Source organism: Betta splendens, chromosome 2 (genome assembly GCF_900634795.4).
Source record: "Betta splendens chromosome 2, fBetSpl5.4, whole genome shotgun sequence".
Classification (NCBI taxonomy): Eukaryota; Metazoa; Chordata; class Actinopteri; order Anabantiformes; family Osphronemidae; genus Betta; species Betta splendens.
Window position 1 is genome coordinate 3466177 of NC_040882.2, and position 18709 is coordinate 3484885.

An 18709-nucleotide genomic window follows, 5' to 3' on the forward strand; every position below is an offset into this window, starting at 1 on the left:
AGATTAATGGGGTCCATTATCTCAATGCCCAAAACACTCTGTGATGAAGAGTCACTGCCTGGCGACAGGCCTTGGCCAATCAATTTGCTGCGCAGCGGTCACCTGCCCAGGTCAGAGCCCACATACAGCTGGTGTTTGTGCTGCTGTGCCGGCGCCGCGGCGTTTGGCGGAGTGCCATGACATTATAGTGAGAAAGAAGAAAGAAAAACAGGGTCTCTCTCTTTGCTTCTGTTATATGCATCATAGCTTCCTGGATAAACATGATACTGTAAACTTTCACTTTTTGAAGGGAAGCAGGTGTGTTTCAGCTGGAGTACATTTTGAGGCTTGTGTTGCTGTCCTGTATCTGTAACAACAAAAATATCAACAATTGTTTTCGCTTTAGCTTTAGCTTAGCTTGGCCTAGCATGAAATATTCTTGAGGCCAGATGTGTGTTTAAGTGTAATCCCTAAATGTTGGAATACTTCTTCTGCACTTCTACCAGTACATGAACTAGTGGTTCACTGATGTTCTTTTCCATAAATAATCTAACATAATACCTTCCTTTGCTGCCTTCTTCTCTCCTGTCCTCTATCCTTCCACCTCCCTTTTCAAAAGTGACTAAAGGCGGAAGCAAAATTATTCCCCCCTTTTGCTGGAAAATTGTTTCTCTTGCGAAAAGATGCTTCTTCTCCTGGCAGAGAGGTTCCCCGTCATTACCTTGAGAGTGCTTAGATCACTCAGAGAAGAGGGCACCCTGTTATTTATTCAACTTGCATGCCTAAACAGCACGTGCCTGCACAAACGCAGCAGTGTTAAAACGCACACACAGATGCAAAGATATTTCTGCTCGTTGACTGGCTTGAAAATACCTTCGGGCTATGGAGTGGAAAACACTTCAAGCGGCTAATATAACAGAGAGTAACCAAACTATGCATCTAATGCCAACAGCATTTCGTCTCCACGAGCTGTGCATGTGTGGTCTGGAAAACACACATTAAACAGGCTCCACTCCTTAATAACCAAGCTTTAAGTTTAGATTATTCACATCATGCTATTGACATGGCGTTAGCGATGAGAATGTTGGACGCATGCCCCTGTGGTAACTGTACTTCCATATTTACAGTAGCCCAGTAAAATCAATTTACACACCTTTGGTTTCCAATCAGTTAATCAAACAGGATTACATACTCTCTAATGCGATCACAGTCAATCTATTTGCTAAACTGAATGTCTCAGAGCTGCATAGCAGCGGACACAGGTGACTAATCTTTTCTTGTTGCTCATTCACTTTCAGAAGCACTATAAAAGCTGACAGGTCCCACAAGTGAAATTAAATCCAACTACTGTAGATGAAGCATTTCATGCCTAGCATGAAAAAGGCGGTGTTTTAAAAGAGCAGGGAACTTATGTTCAAAGACTTGTGTAGATTTCGTACCAAACTTGGTGTATGTTCAAGAAAAAAAATGCGTTAGTAGAATTGTGGGTTAAATGCAGATAAAACAATTTCCCTAGGGGATCAATAAAGCATGGCTTATTTTAATGGCGTCAGCTGCAGGATCGGCGCAGCAGTGGAAATAAAATAATCGAAAGTGGTTTAACATGAAAGTTTCACTAAACCAGGTGGAGGTAAGGAGAAGATGAAGTGACCCCCTGACACTGTGTTCAGCAAACTAATAGGAAGTCTCTACATTAAACCACTGACTAGTGTTTTTACGCTGAAGACAGGTTGATATTTGGGGGCACACATGTTGTATGCACAAGAAATAATATTAGGTTGGTATTAAATTGTTTACTGACCAAGAAGCCACCAATCCGGTACCAGCTTCAAATCTGTTCCCAACCACGCTGTTTAGTAAAATGAATGGATCATGCATTAAACCAGGCACCTTGTCACAATGTTTCTTACTGTACAGTAGCTGCTTGATGAAATACATTGATTAAATAAAAATGTTTTCTGATGTGTCCAGTCGATGGCTCGATCAACCATTGTATGGGAACTTGAATTGCCTTGCTGACACACGGATCATCTAATTGCAAACTATTTAACTGTTTATCACTTTTTCGAGTGTAAGTAATGAATGTTTTGATTACAGTATGAATGATTGAATGAATGATTAACAGTTTACAAGTTTCATCGCCAACGAACCATTAGGTGTAGGAAAGTTCTTACGCCAGCCAGGGAGCTACCGTAGATCTGCGCACATTTCTACTTCGTGTAGTTATTGATACATTTTGACCGTAGGTGTAGATTTGTCACTGCTGAAAATGAAGGGAGTGTCTAAAGCTTTGCTGAAATTAAACATAGTTGCCCCAAGCAGCGAGTCCTCCGCGGCAGAAAATTTCTCAGGTGCAGGAATTTCAGCAGACCAGCAAATAGAATCCAATTCCACAAACAAACCTCCTATAAATGGGATTGAAATGAGTCCAGGAATCTCTAAAATGAGGCTGGCTTTTCGTTTGGCCTGCATGTTTAGACTATCGGTAACTCCTACGGCCAGCTCACGCAAACGAACCCAGATCATTGGGGAAATAGAAATATCCAAACTAAGTTCAGGCAAACTGGAGGGTTCAGCAGGTACCGGAGCACAGGAATGGAATCCAATTCAGTGAAGCGGACCACAGGTACGGGAACCAGTTCAGCGACGCACACCACAGGAATGGGAACTGGTTCAGCAAGGCAGATGACTGAAGCAGGTACCAAACGTAAGATGCACCCAGCGGCTGTGCTGAACTCAGGACCAGGTGAGCTGAGCTAAGCTGCTACCCTGCTGATGCCATCAGGCACAAACAAAGGTTCTCCAACTTTCATGCTGTGATCAGGGGCAAACAAAGCACTTTAGGAGTCTACAGCCTTATGGGAAGCAAGCTCCAAATGCTTGCAGGGTATACTCTGCCAGCTCAAAGGCAAGTTTCTCCTGTATAACCGCAAACCTGGTTACAACCTCCGGTACCCCTGGAACAAGGAGAAAATCAGGAACGGTTTTAATGAGATCCTCCAGCTTATTCAGCGCCACCAGTCTGTTCAACGGGTTTACACTAGTACCAATCCTGTCCCCCAGTTAATGAAATAATTCCACCCAGTGAGTGTTAATCTCAGGAACAGCTGGATTCACCTGGGCAGACTGGGCAGGACCCGCTGATGGTGCACGTTCAGCTTTAGCGCTGTGAACGGGCCCACGTTGTGAGGCAGCAGGGATCGTCTGCTGCTCCTCCATACCTGACGTCTCCTCCCATTGAGGTCGAGGCAGAGGGGTGTCAGCGACAGGGGTGGAGTGTCGCAGGACGCCGATCGGTGCTTCTGCCATAGAGTACCGTGGTTCTGGCCTTGGCGCAGGGGAGGATATCCTTCGCGATGACGAGGCCCGCTCTTGCCTCCTAGAGTGCGAGGTAGATTTGCCTGCTGCAGCGCTGGCCTTTGGCAGACAGGCGGACTTTGATGCCTGATCCTCATAACACCATAAGGCAGCATTCACCCTATGCTGGGATTTTGGGCTCGCCACCTCCTCCGTTGAGCACCTCGAACCCTTCTCCGCTGGAGCAGAAGCCATCCGCTCATTTGCAATACTTGCCTGGTACTTCGTCTATGATATCCCAGGCTGGGAGAATAAAGTCTGCTGTATTCTATTCCCTAGCTGACTTGCTGCGACTTGCGCTCGCCTCTTAGAGCGCCGGTATCTCACGGTTTGTCCCGCCACAGCGCCACAGCCAACAGAGTCAGGCCACGGATCAGGTGAGTTCTGGTGTTTCAAATCCTGGAAGATGAATCGTCCCGTACAAGTAAACCGATTGAGACATGGCTGTTAAACTGGGCTGTGACATCGTAGCTCCACAAACAGACACAAACAAAACTCACAAAAAAAACATCCACAAACTTACACGCTATCAACTAAACAAAACAGACACTAACTAGACTTAAAGTCGGGTCGGATGGGCCTAAAGTGGTCGGTTCGTTCTGTTACGATTGGGGACAAACTGAACTCTACACACACTCACCAAGAGCGGGAAACTGGCTACTACGGCCTACAAACTGCACAAGAAAGGAGGACCCAAAGGCAACGATCCCCCCACACACGTACAATATAACAAGTATGGTTTAACTTAACAATAAAATGTAAACATGAACCAAAGTGAACAAAGAAGCAATAACTAATTTAAAACGCTACTAAGCAGTAGAAAAAAATGAGTCTAAACATAAATCTAACATTACACAGGAACTGAAAATCACTGCAGCAGCAGTATAAAAGAGCTAATAACTAGAGATCTAACAGAGACACAGAGACACCACAAACACAGCACGAACAAACCTGGATAGACAGAATCACGAAGCTGAAACAATAGGTAACATCCCTGTAACATTCAATGATGAACCAACAGATGACTGGACACACGTAGGGCTTAAATAAGGAACTCAAAACAAAGGTGAGGTCAGGATTAACCCAATTACAATAGGGAACAAAGCAGGAAGTCAGCAGCTGAAGGCCGACCCATAACAATTTCCATTGTAGCAGTATTTTAGCAATCATGTCTTGTTTTATTGTGAAAGAATGAAACAAAATAGACTTTCATTTCGAAAGGCGCTACATATTGTAGCTCATGATTGTCATAATCTAAATGGGTTAATAACGTAAATACTGTACATCATCGTTCACAGTCTTATGTTAACACGTAAACTGCTAAAATGGATGGCAGACACTAAATGCTGTTCAGCATTCACAGTGATTATCATTAGCCGTAAGTACTTATTTGAATAACATGCTACTCATCACGAGTGAACCCTCCCACTTACCTCCCACATCATGAATCTAAAACACTCGTCACACTCAGCCATTTGTGGACTCAATTGTACTTTCAGTTAGTGAAGGCCCTAATCATTTACTAATTAGCAGTAGTGTGTTGTCACGTTATAACTAGCTGTTGACTCATTGTTAGGATTTTTACACACTATCTCTAAATGTAATTTATATGTATATATAGTAGTCTTAATTAAAGACAGCATTGTGTCATTGTGGATTTGTGCTTAATGTTTAAAATGCTTTGTGACAGGACTGCGATAGAAGGTTTGTATATAGTGCACCGTTACCTCCTGTTGGAATATGCAAAGAAGACAGTGATGATGTCACAACTTAGCATGCAGGAAAGCAGCTCAGCACCCTACTGCCACCCTGGAGTTATAACCCAGAGAAGTTAAATCTTACCGGGAGCGAGCAGTTGACGCAATTTGCAAACAGATCACAAATGTTCGTTGGGTAAGCGAAAGCACACGCGATATTTCATGTGTAATTGCTGTTTTATTGGCTCCACTGCAGATTTTGTTTGGGCAGCAAAGGACGTGTCTTTAATTATATAATAGTATTTGCTGCTTCTCATTGCCTGAAAGAATAGTATGTGCTTTTAAGACAGAGTCAAGGCAACCTCACAGGCTTAGAAAATGATTTGTGTGTCAAGTGTGACTAGTAATAGTTAGGAGCAACAGAATCCAATTGGAAGAGATTTACACCAAAGGGTCAACACCAATCAGAATGTTTGTATTTGCGTGTGCCAGTGTTTGATCTTTTGATGTTTGAGACAGAGCTGGTGATGACCCTTACATGTCATCATGTGTCAAACTGATATGACACGAACACTAACAACAACAAACAAAAGAAACGTATGATAGCACACAAGCATCGTGGTCCGCCCTTCCGACCCGACCGCCGGCGCTTACCTTGGCGATTTGGACACACCAGTTGAGCAGCAGCTGCGAGCCAATGTTGTCCTTGTGCTCGTGCACATAGTCGAGCAGGCAGCCGTGGGGCATGAGCTGTGTGACCAGCTGGATGGTGGGACTCAAGCAGACGCCCAGCAGACGCACCAGGTGGGGGTGCTCCATGCTGGCCATGATCAGGGCCTCCTGGGTGAGAGGGGGGCAGTGGAAGACAAAAATGGACTTAGTTGACTGTCGCTGATCTTTGCTGTAGACACAGACACTTGCAGCAGCTCTTGTTCTGCTTGCACTAAACAAAGCAGGTCTGTTGAATGACATATATATTAGTAGTAGTAACATGAGTAACAAGAGTAGGGCAAGGAATCCGTTGTAGCAGAGCTGATATGAGTTAAACATTGAGTATTATTTAATCTTGCCGTTGTTAGTATTGGTTTTAGTTTTAAATTCAGCCTTGCTCATATTTTAACCCAAACTATTGTGTGGAATAAAAAAACTTTTAAAAATCGCAGTGCATTTAAAAACAAACCTATTCTATTTGCACATAACCTATGGAAATCACAGAGGTTTCATTCAACAGGTTGAATCTGTCCCTGAAACAAAGCGTCCAACAGGCGTCACAGACAGGCGTCACAGACAGGCCAATGAAGCTGCTTTGTTTGTTCACCAGTCTCTGCACTACGGGAGTCTTTGATTGACAGAGGGGAGGAGCCAACCAGCTCCAACCAATCAAACTGGTTTCTGGTGATGTGCTGTCAATCAAAACATGCAGTGTCAAAACTATTGTGTATTGGCTCTACGATGTCATACATTGTGCAGACCCCAAAACTATCGTATAAATAGGATAATTATCGTATGTCTGGCAACACTGGCTATTGCGATATTCCTAAAGCTCACATATTTCAGTGTGTCTGTTCATGCTGTTTATTTCTCTGCTTGTTGTGTTTTGTTCTTTGTGTTTTTCTTTTTTCCCGGTTGAGGCAGATGGCCACCCACCCCTAACCTGGTTCTGCAGACATTTTAGTTAAAAAATATGCACTATATAATTCTCAGTTAGATGTGTAAAGACTACTGTACATCTGCATGTGCAGCATCTTCATGTTCATGTTGCACCAATACAATAAAACACCAAAGTGTGTGTCAGACACAGTAGATCTTGGTGTTTTTAAATCAAAGCCACTACGTGTCCGATTTCATGGGCAACTTAATTACTCTCTGGTTCAATTTGGCGTGTAAATGCATTTTCCTGCCTCCCTCTCATGTCTCTCTCTACAACAGATGCATATGGAGGTTTGAGCAGTTGGGACTCCACGTCGGGTAATTGTTATTGCGACGCTGTGAAGAGAAAGATGAGTATTGGAGATGAAGTGCCACGATGGCGAGGGCCAGCACTTGTGGCTGGCGTTGTATTTGCATCGCGGTGGAGCGGAAGCGCTGCTTGGTCTTTGCTTTAAAACACTTCACTTCAGTCGTTCTCCTCATTTCCTAGTGGCTCTCCTGCGCTCTCGCATCCACGCACATGCACTCTCCTGGCAGCTCTCTCAGTGCCGCTCACTCACACACACACACACACACACACACACACACACACACACACACACACACACACACACACACACACACACACACACACACACACACACACTCACTCTCTCACTGTCTCTGCACACAGCGAATGGTCGTGGAGGTGTATATCCATGCCCCCCCCCAGAGGCTGATAGATAGATGAGGTGCCTTTTTAAATTTAGATAGTAAAGAATGAGCTTAGAGGGAGTGTAGTGGTGGGTGTGAGTAGATTAATTCTAAACAGGACGGGGGCCATAGGCCATAGAGAGGCTTTTGGCACCATCAGTGACCTGATTTAAACACAGCCTCCTGGCTCAAAGTAGTGCCACTTCATAAAACCACCTGCTTCCTCCCCTGTTTGCACAGCTACATACAACTCCAGCCACCCGCGCAGCAGGTGTACCTCACATCTTGGGATGGGGGAGTGAGAGTAAAAGGGGAGATAACATCGCTGCGTGTAACATAAATAAGAGGAGAACGCCTTTATTCTCAGTCTGTGATCCCCAAAGACCCCAGAGTTGTAAACTATGTGAGGCTAAACTCTTCTGCTTGCTTTTCGCTCCCGGAGCGAATGTTACAGGAACTTTTGTTTACGGGCATTTGTGTGCACAAATTTGTGTTTTGTGTTTTCTCTCTTATCTCGCCAAGTGCTGACCTTCATTACTTCCGAGTGACACCGCCCCAACACACACACACACACACACACACACACACACACGCACACACATGCACAGCCTGACAGGCTAGCACAGTCATCCTGGAGAATGTGTGTGTGTGTGCGTGTGTGTGTGTGATTGAGAGAGAAATAGAAAGTATGCATCTAGACACAAAGGATTAGTGTATTTTGCATTCCGCATATCAAATAATCAACTTACTCAAATTCACATATTTGCCAACACGAACAAAGAAGCCGACGTCTCTCATACACGAGGCCGCCACCACCACCTGGGGAGCCTTTTGGTGTGTGTGTGTGTGTGTGTGTGTGTGTGTGTGCTGTTTGGTTACGTGAGAGTGTGTGTGCATATATGTGTGTGGATTTTCGGAGTGTGTTTGGAGCTGGCACTCCAGTGGCTAGTTTCCCAGTGGCGAGGCGTGAGCCTGCCTTTAGATTGCTGTTTAACAAGCCAGCAGACAGAGCATATTGGCTCTGGACGGACACAGAGGCCCCCGCTGGGAGAAACAGGGAGAGAGAAAGAGAGGGAGAATAAAGGAGGAGGGGAAATGGAAGGGGAAGGAGAGGAGAGGAAGAAATTTTGCAGAAAGGCAAAAAAGAGTGTTTTGTCTATTAAGGAAAAATAGACTAACTGCTAGTCAGCACTACGGGGAGAAATTCACTAGTAGTGGGATTCTGTCACTACCAGGGTATTTTCATCCTGTCAAAGATGCAGTATTACCTTTCCAGACAGGTCAAGGGCCAGTTTGGATCACATTAATCTCAACTAAGATCTTCTCATTACTAGTCTGGAAAAGGGGCTTTTGAGAACCGTACAAAGGTGTTGGCTCATGATGATGGTCCTCTAGTCTGTGGAGAAGCATGTTGGTTCTCAATTCTCAGTTCTTTGACAAAAGCCAATACGTTGTCTTATGTAACCTAAGTTATCTGCCTATTTTCTGTTACTCTACCATTAATCTTGTTGTGGTTGTTGTTCTGTTGACGTGCTGTTGCTCTGTCCTGTGTTTGCACATTGCTACGTCAGACCTGTTTCTTGTTTGTCAATGCATCTTCTTCAGTTAGTTAAATTTTCTAGCTCCAAAAGGTCTAGCTCCGAAAATGAACTAAATAATGGTTTAATTCAGATGACAAAAAACTAAGCCTCTGTTATTGCACATAGATTAATTTTGTTTTTAAATGCACTGTGATTTTGAAAGGTGTTTTTAGTTCATACGATAGTTTGGGTCAAAACACGATAATTTTAAAGCGACAGTACAACATTTCCTCATTTCCCATCTGGCAACACTGCACAAAACAGTGATGAAAAGCCAATAGAAATAAGAGGTTTAGAAGATTTAAACACACACATAAAACTGTGAAATGCAAAAAGATACAGTATGAAAAGAAACCTTCAGCAAGAAGTAAACAAGTGAAATATAATATCTTTGAAAGTATACAGAGTAGCATGAAGAAAGGAAATCATGACAAAGATAACGTAGGAGGAACTGGAGAACTTCTTCTTCTCCTCTATAATTCCTGGATTCCAATAAAACCATATCTCATAAACAAGTGCTGTTTTTTTAATAGAGTCTGGTTCAATACATGCCTGGGTGTACAGCGTGGCGGAGTCCACTTTATTACTGCCTCTGACTGAGACGGTGCTCTCATAAGGATTTACCGTCGAGCGCACGACCCCACAGAGTGACAGCCAGGCCATCTCTCTGATGAGGATAGCCCTTTACAGCTCGCACCCGCACAGCTCAACGAGAGCAGACACAGAAACTGTCGCCACATAAATACTCACGTCCATGAACTCCACGTTGGCTTTGGGACCCGTGGCCTCATTGAGGATTTTGATAGCCACCGGAATCTTCACCGTCTCACCCTCGGGGACCCAGATGCCCTGAAAGTATGCAAGGAATCTCCATAAATGCACCCGATTAAGGCTCAATAAGCATGATGACTGCGTTTATTAATAACGTCTGCTGTCCTGCTAACACCTCTCTGCAGGGTTGAGTCACCTAAGCCAGCATTTGGCCACATACAGTATAAGCTCTACCGCTGCAGCCAAATCTCTCCTTTTGTGACCTACATCCCACATAAAACATCAATCACTGAGCCTTTTATCAGGTGAGTCACACACCTTTGATAACCTAATAAAAAACAAAAATTCAAACAAACTAGTTTATTCACTTTATATGGACTGAATTCAACCACCTACATCAAGGAGCCCATGGATCATAATGTGGCTTCAATGTGATGGTAGACTATGTATATAATATTAAACAGGCCCATCAATACTAGACTTGAGGGAAATTTAGAGCCGGCGATGGGGAATGCAGTATTTATTTAGTAGGGTTGTTGAGTTTCAGGGTGGTATGAATAATTTTGCCAAGGGCAGTGGAGCTGGCACGCAAACAGCAGTTTCCGTTCCAGGTCCTTGAGCCGCCCTAGGCCCATGTCCGACAGGAAACACTGCTACAAAGGGAAATGTTTATGCTTATTGTGTAGGTTGTCAGGCAGGGTTGTTCCACTAGCGAGAGGGCAGGATCTGTTGACAGAGCACTTGACAATATCTTCTTTCTTGTTTCACCCATTCATTTACATGCTTTATGATCTGGCACCCGCACATGTGAATGAGTAGTGAGATGCGGACAAACAACCAAACGCTTTACATACAGACTCGTCTGCACCGACCTTGTAGACTGTTCCGAAAGCTCCTGAACCCAGAATCTTGACTCGCTTCAGCTCCGTCTCTTTCAGGATCCGAAGCTGAGCCTGGTTAGGAGCCGTTCCACTCGGAGTCAGGGGCTCCACCAGCTGATAATACACACACACACACACACACACACACACACACACACACACACACACACACACACACACACACACACACACACACACACACACACACAAATTGGAAATGTTTATTCCTCCTGCCACCTCCCCTTAGAACAACTAGAGTCAAAGGCATGAGAAGCACTCCTCGCGGCTACAGCTTTTGTTGTGAAACTACTGAAAATCAGAAGCGTGCCTTTCTTTGGCTCCGAGTCAAAATATTTTTAACCTTTTGCTCTTGGCACTGCGAGTGCTAAAAACATCTTATGAGCTGTTCAGTGCATGCATCAGGGTGAGACTGCTCTATTTTAAATGATAAAGTACAAAGTAAACCTTGGAAAGAGAATTACAAGGTGAGCAGCAAGACGTATTTGTAGCAAACAAAAAAAGCTGCCAAAAAGCCGCAAATGCGCTGTTCTGATAGTCATGATTTCACAATACACACACTGATATTTATGATATACAAATGATTCAGGGGTGTGAACGTGAAGTTCTGTCAGAACTGGCAGTTACCAATGTGTACTGCGGCGTGCCCACCGCTAAACAAATCACAGTTTGGTGTCAGCTGCTATCACAGCCAACAAAGAGTAGCAGCTCACCAGCTGTGCATATACAAAACAATTCCAATTGGAGGTTATGACAAGCCTCCTCCGCACTGCCTGGCTGCCAGCAACAGCTGACACTGAACAGAATCCCAGCAGCTGGCCGGCCACCCGCCTCACCGCTAGCCGCTCAACAATGCCTGGGCTACTAAATATAAAGAGCAGGAGCTGGCACCTGTAACTGAGCTGTGAAAAGATCTGAGCCAGAGGGGAGGAAGAGGCGCACACAGCGGGATATACACAGACACACAGTACACAAATTCATCCCCACGGCATTTATTGCACACCTCCGAACACCAGCGAATGCAGATGTGTGCGTCTGCAGTGCGCTGATTCACAAATATTGACAGCACACGCGAATTTACACAGATATGAGCACGCAGGCTACAAATAAGGAGCACGCACACGAGCCAGTGCCTCGGATCAATACATATTTTAATGGGCCTATAATCATTCTATCATGTGCCAAATTCACTGTGGTTTATCAGCGGCATAATCACCTAGGTCAACCACAGCCATCAAACAATATAATGAGCCCATATATCAATCGGTCAGCCGTACAAGCAGTTACTCAATGTGATATAAAACCATCAGCACAATAAGGAACGGCGCCCGCACCGGCAGGCCGGTCCGCACAATGGATGACATTGCCTACAGCTCGGCAATGACATATCGTTTAATGGTTATTGTTATGGCAGAGGCCTGAAGGCGGAGTGTAAGACCCGCTGAGACGTGGCTGCAGGAAGTGACTTGGCACATGGAGCGAGGGGAAGGACGATGAGGGATAGATGCCAGGGGAAGTGAGAGAGATGAAAGACGTGGCAGCGAGACTTTGAGCGAGTGGAACAGATGCGCTGTCTCAGTTCACTGTCTAAAACAATTACAAGCTAATATTGTAATGCAGTGTCCAGATGCTGTAGGTGGGGAACTAAAAAGCCAGATAACCCAGGATGACAGGATCTGATGTTGCATTCCAACTATTCACTGCCATTAAAACTGTTTATTTACTGTCGTCTACAAACCATCATATCTGAATCAGTGTGTTTGGTCACTTCCTGAATAACAGGAAAGCGAGTGACGCTACAGGTTCTGAAAGATGGAATGACAGTGCAGAGATGAGACAACACAAGAAGGTAGAGACTCAACGGTAATAAGAGCAGATGGCGGCCGGCTGTAGTGGTTATTGTTTCATTAGGGTGAAGCTGGGCTGGAGAAGAGGTCTATTAAATAAGACGCAGACCCGTGGCCCGTCCAATTCTCTTGAGCTCGTTTGCGCTCACACACACACACACACACACACACACACACACACACACACACACACACACACACACACACACATCCTAGTACTTACATTGTAGTGAGGACCTCCATAATGCCTTCTCCAGCCCCTTACCTTAACCCTAACCATCGCAACTAAGGGCAGACGTCTAACCCATGCTCATATCTGAACCAACTTAATTCTAACCTTAGCACTAAAATCACATCTTAACCCTCAAACAGGCCTTTAAAGAAGTGAGGACCTGCCAAAATGTCCTCACTTTGATAGGAAAATACGGTTTTTGGTTCTCACTTCAATGCAAGTACAAGTACACACACACACACACACACACACACACACACACACACACACACACACACACATACGCACACACACTCCACTTTATTTAATAATAAATAAATCTATCTAATAATGCGCTGTGCTTTTGCCAAATGAGCTTCACCGGTGGCGTGATGGAGAGGATTCAGATGCTTCATTGGACAAATAAGCAGCATGTTTGAGCCTCGGGCTAGAATACATTCACCGAATTATTGCGTATTGAATAAGTAAATACTGTCCTCAAACACAAAGTTGCTCTGCGAACCCTCGGGTCTACGTTTTAATCTTCACATTACACAGACGAAATGAAACATTTGTAACTGAAATCAGGTGGAACCAAACTGAAATGCAGTCTTGGTGTGGCACTGCCATCATATATTGAATATTGTGATGACATTTTCCCAAAGGACTGATAAAACCTTGAACCTAACGTTGCAAGCATTGGGCTAAAGGAACCGGAAGGTGACACAAAAGACCTTTCAATCATCATGAACTGCTAGAGTTCTATACTTAGTAAAACACAATGACAAACTGAGCTTATTGAGGCCATTTGTGCATAATAGTAGGAGATTATGCACTTGAGTATGCAAGGGCACGCATTTTTTATTAGTGATGGAAATCTTCTCTGTAAGAGATTTTAAAAGAGTTCAACTTTGAAACTAATATGACACAGTTTAGCCTATTCATTTAATCCAAAGGAGTAGCTAAAGTCAAGTCATTGGATCCATATGTGAAAAAGGCAGAAAAGGGAAAACATGTGCATTTACAGTAGATCAGTCATCTCAAGTACTAGCTGAATGTTTTCAGCTTTCATTTTTCTTAAGGTTAGAACAGCCAAAATATATGCAATAGCCCAGTATCTCCACTTCCTATGAACCCTGTCTCTAACCTTTTTTAAGATCGGAGACCTGACTGACACAAAGACATGTTGAACTAGCTGCAAACTCATTATCATCGCCGCTCATTCCTCATAGGGGTCATGGGTGTACCCACCCCACCCAACAGACGGGTGGGAGGCAGGATACACCCTGACAGGTCACCAGTCCACAACAGACACTGACAGCTACTGTACAGGCAATCTAGACTATCAAGTAATTGTATGTTTTTGGACTGTGGGAGGAATCGTACTCAGGACCTTCTTGCTGTGGGGATAGAGTGTTAACCACTGTAATGAATAATGAATGCATGCTTTTCACACCTCCTTGATACTCTGGTTTTCTGAATCACTGGGATCTTGACTTAAATATAACATCAGGTTCAGTTTGTTTGAATGATGCTCGACTGCGCTGCATGCATTTGTAATGATGTCCCGTGCCTCTGTTCAGTCAGCTTGCCCTGGGGTGAACAACAGGAGCTGTCTCGCTCCCACGAATGCTGAAATCCTTCTTGTGAGAGAGCAGAGGAGAGCATGTAAGCAGCATGAGAGCTGTCCACAGCCTGTGGTGCTGAAACACTCGCATGGCCAATGTCTGGGAAGGGAGGAAGGAAGAAAAAGCGATTCCAAGCATGTTAGTCCTGCTTCATTGCACTAGGGTCAAGGTTCAAAGCCTGGGATCATGCTGCAACGGTGAGGGGATTCTGCTGTTTTGCTGTCTCTCTTTGCAAAAAAAACAATTTGTTCTCAGAGGCTTTTTCAAATAGCACCACAGCGCGGTCAGTTTTTTATGGTGGTCTGTATGTTTTTCAAGGTGCGAGAGACAGAGGGAGAAAGAGAGGGTAAAAACCAAAAAGAAAAAATTGAAAGGTAAAATAAAGCCTGCTCGCGAGTGACAGATAAGTACAGAAACACAGATCAAAATCGAAAAGAAAAGGCAGAAGGTGGAGATAGAAGAGTAAAATAGCAGTGTGTCAACACTGCAGCAGCCTTCATATGTGTCCTTGATATGGAAATGCTGCTTCAGCGCTCAGATCACTTTTTGACAGTGCATACTGGAGGCATCTTTTTCCTTCCTGACACAGGGTGTGAGCTCTCTGCTTAAAACGCCATGGCAGGTACGTTGGGGGGTGGGTGGGGGGGTGGGAGTCCCTGAGCCGGCTGTCCCCAAATCCCTCATCCAGACAAGCTTGATCTCCATTCACAGACACAGACTCAGCTCTGTTACCCGTCTGAACAGAGGATCCGCATTCGCCAGTCGTCCAAAGACTATCACGCTGTGTTTAATCAGCCGAAAAAAAGTCTGGAAAGTGTGATACAGACTGCAAAAACTGAAGGTTTCTTAGTATGCTGGATGGGAACGGGATGGGAACAGCGTCAGGGCGCAAAGTCAACAGGTGAAAGAAGTGCTTGTGTCTATATTAGTATATGACCGCTGCTAACAAAAGTTACAAAAAAGTTTGGAATTGTCTGTTGTGCTTCTACTTATATTTGCTCAATCGATTTTAGATGGTCCCACATCCTGTTGCCCAGTAATTTTCTATATAGTTTTATACAGTTGATGATTGTTGTTATTCATCTACCAGCTCATGATGCCCTGAAAAGGCATTGAGCCCATTTTTGGCCATGCCCAAGACTCCAAAACAAAGCTCCTAAAGTGCATGCCTGTACTCAGACCTGCCACTAGCATCACAGAGTGCTTCATGGCTAATTACTTCTAATCTGATTCAAGTCCCCTCAGAGAAAGGGAAACTGATTTGTCTGGTTATATTTCATGTTTCTTTAGTGAGCCAAGCTAAACACAATCTAAGGAGAGCTTTACAAAGGCGTCAAGTCCTCCCAGCCCCCTCCTTTGTGCCTGTACATTAGTGAATCTGCTTGGAATGAAGACTTCCCTCTCAGTCAAGAGTCTTGTCGAAATAAGACCTGGTTTATTAAGATGGATGTGGGAGCTGGGGTGAGGGAGAAACTGCCCATGGCCGCCCGACTCCAATTTCCATCTCTGAGCTGACAGCTGTCTATAACACGCTATCTCTACCTGCAAATTATACTAATGCAGACCGACAAGAAACCTGCCCCACTCCTATAGGCAAGGCCACTCAGCTGACCTGCATTGGTGACATAATGGCTGGGCTACACGCAGGAAACACAGAGGGAGGACGTATAATAGCAGGACAAAGGTGAACCACCACAGCATAAATGTCCACATGGTTTAAAGCCTGCACTCAGCTACAGTATGCCTCAATGTGTGACTTTGTCCTCTGAATATAGAGCCTGCGCCGCCGTCTAATGCTTCCCACAAATGAACCCCCTCAAGGCCAGATCGACGGCCATTGGGCGGTCGTGGGTATTTTTAAGTCTATCTTCACTGTGTGGTTAAAATTTCAAGGTTTGCTCATGAGTCTAGCTTGGTTGGCGTCACGTGCAAATCTGCAGTTTGACACTGAAGTAAAAGTTGTACAACAAAGTCAGAGAAAGTGGGAAACCAGAAAAGTCTAAAAAATGCCCCCAACATCACACAAAATAGATTTTTAGCTGCAATGACAACATTTGGTAGTAATGACAGGTACAAACATATGCAAAGTAGTGCTTAAATAAAAATAATCTATGAATAATTTATGAATGAGTAGTAAATAAATGAAGCTGCTGTACCTCTTTAGCAGAACTTTGCAAGTCAGTAAGTTTTCCTGTGATTACTGCTGTAGCATTGAGTAATTGCAAGAATCACTGTTAAGAAGTGAGCCTGTACAATGATGCACAGAAGCAGAAGACATCCTTGTTTTGTGTTTCCAATACCAGCATCATAGTAGATATGTGTCCTGATCTGACTTCTGCCTTCTCACCTCTGTCTCTATGAATCTCCTCAGGGCCCTCTTCTTCTTGATGCTCTTACGGCGAACATACACGGCCACGCTGAGCGCCAGGATGACGATGATAAATAGCCCGCCGATGATGCCAGCTGCTATTAGGGGCGTCCTGTAGAGATGAAGGGGGGGAAAAGGAAACATTAACATTGCTGAAACATTAAGAAACTTAAAAAGGCACTTTGGATGAAAGTGCAAACCTCAGCCAACGCAGATGAGATCTCCTGCCTGCTGTTGCACCGAAAAATATTCTTACTTCTGATTTTAAACTCTATTTAATTCTATTAAAACCAAAGAGACACATTCATTCCTTCACGGACAACCTGCTGGAGGAGTTTGCACACCCTACCCACAGCTCCATGCTTTCTGCCCTCCCTCCTCTGTTTTAAAGTTTCTCAAGCTCGGGCATGGAAGCACACACGCTGGGTTGAGGAGGGGAAATGGGTTTCCATTTCCACCACTACCAGCACTCAGCTATTTCCAGGTGAGATTTGTTTCCATTTCCACGGGTCAAAAAGAGAAAGACTCCAAGGGTACGCGCTACTTAGGCTTGCAGCTGCACTCAGTTGGGATCCCTTATATTTCAGCCACCTCTAATGTGGCTGTGACTTCCAGTAGCTTCCTTCAAGTATAAAACTTCAAACAAATGAGAAATTAAGAGTGCCGCTTCTTCACAAATTGCTTCTGAATCTTCGGGGAGAAAAATCAGCTTAAGGCTAGCCTAAAGGTTGGAAGTTAAAAGCTCCTTCCATTCACTAATGATGACACTAATGCATTTGCCATTTACATACCTTTTGCACTCGTGTCTACTGTTATGCAAACACTCAGTTCTGTCCTTCTTCTTCTCTCTTTCCTAATCCTCCTCCTCTTTTGCTTCCATCTTTATCCCATTTTGCACCCCAGCGCAAGAGTCGTCGCCGGTGCCACCGCACAAAATAACACCCACTTCTGTCGGGTACTTGGAGTTCAAAACTTTATTAGTTTGTAGAGGCCATTAGCAGCTAATGGAAGATTCATGTACCATGGAGCTATGGCGGAGCAAGGTGCTGCAGCGTTTGCCGTATCGATTGTGACAGACCTTAAGAAGGGGGAGCTTGAAATTTACAAAGAGGCTGTGGGTTCGGACATAATGAGATATACAGCCATGTGGTGAATAATAATGAGGCAGTTTGGAATGATTAGGGTGAGAGGGGGTAGAAAGACAAAGAGGCACAACAATGAAAAGAACCTTACTTGGGGGAAATAAAAAGACATGAAGGAAGGGAAAGCAAAACTAAACCATCTAAAAAAGGATGTATGGGAAAATGAAAGACATGTTTACACGTAGCCCAGGAGACGGGGAAGAAAGGCAAAAGCAGAAAGGAAACAAATAACTGTGCGAGACAGCACCTAGGTGAGCGACGTGGGAAATGACTTCTCTAATTAGGAGGAAAGGGCTTAGAGCAGAACAGGCAACACGAGGTCACCAGATGAGAAAAGGGAAATAATGGCGTTGTAAGAGCAAAATAACAAGTCAGAGACTAAAAACCTGGCAGAGAGAAACGCTAATGTCTCATTCCCGTCTCTGCTGTTTAACAGCAGCTCAGGGCCCGTTTTTATGGGCTTGCTAGTTAGGCTGAATTCAAATGAGTGTCACTCTATGGAGTCCATTCTAATTGAAAAGATCACTTCTCTTTATGGCAGTTTTAATAGCGCTGCGGCCGCATCTTCGGGCTCTTTAGGTTGCGGGGTGGTTCATAAACACCACAGCACTACGATGAAAAATAGTAGAAGCAGTGGAGATACAGTAATACAATGTTTTAAGTATTGAATTATTTTTTTAATCAAGTCTTACAGTACTTTAAGTAAAATCTTAAGAGAGCGTGCGTGGAGCAGTACATTACATTGTATGTGAGAACTGAAAAAGACTATATTCTGCTTCATGTGGGGTTTATTCTACTGGAATAGTTTTGCACAATTTACTAGTCCAAAGTTTTGGGCTTTTGCCCCGTTTGTCTCAAGCCATTTGTTTTAGCTCCCATATCGTTAA

At 44.2% G+C, this 18709-nt stretch overlaps 1 protein-coding gene across 2 annotated transcripts in view; it reads right to left on the bottom strand.

Moving 5' to 3' along the window:
* The window catches only part of LOC114843967 (receptor tyrosine-protein kinase erbB-4-like), a 195613-nt gene that overhangs the window by 24018 nt on the left and 152886 nt on the right, over window positions 1-18709 (bottom strand). Inside the window, exons 17-20 of one of the 2 annotated variants that reach the window (XM_029130908.3) lie at window positions 16660-16792; window positions 10600-10722; window positions 9707-9805; window positions 5688-5870 (exon numbers count right to left, since the gene is read on the bottom strand). In XM_029130908.3, the coding sequence (XP_028986741.1) occupies window positions 5688-5870; window positions 9707-9805; window positions 10600-10722; window positions 16660-16792 (538 nt within the window). Of the gene's footprint in view, window positions 1-5687; window positions 5874-9706; window positions 9806-10599; window positions 10723-16659; window positions 16793-18709 lie in introns of both variants that reach the window. The other variant, XM_029130898.3, reaches the window with a different exon arrangement.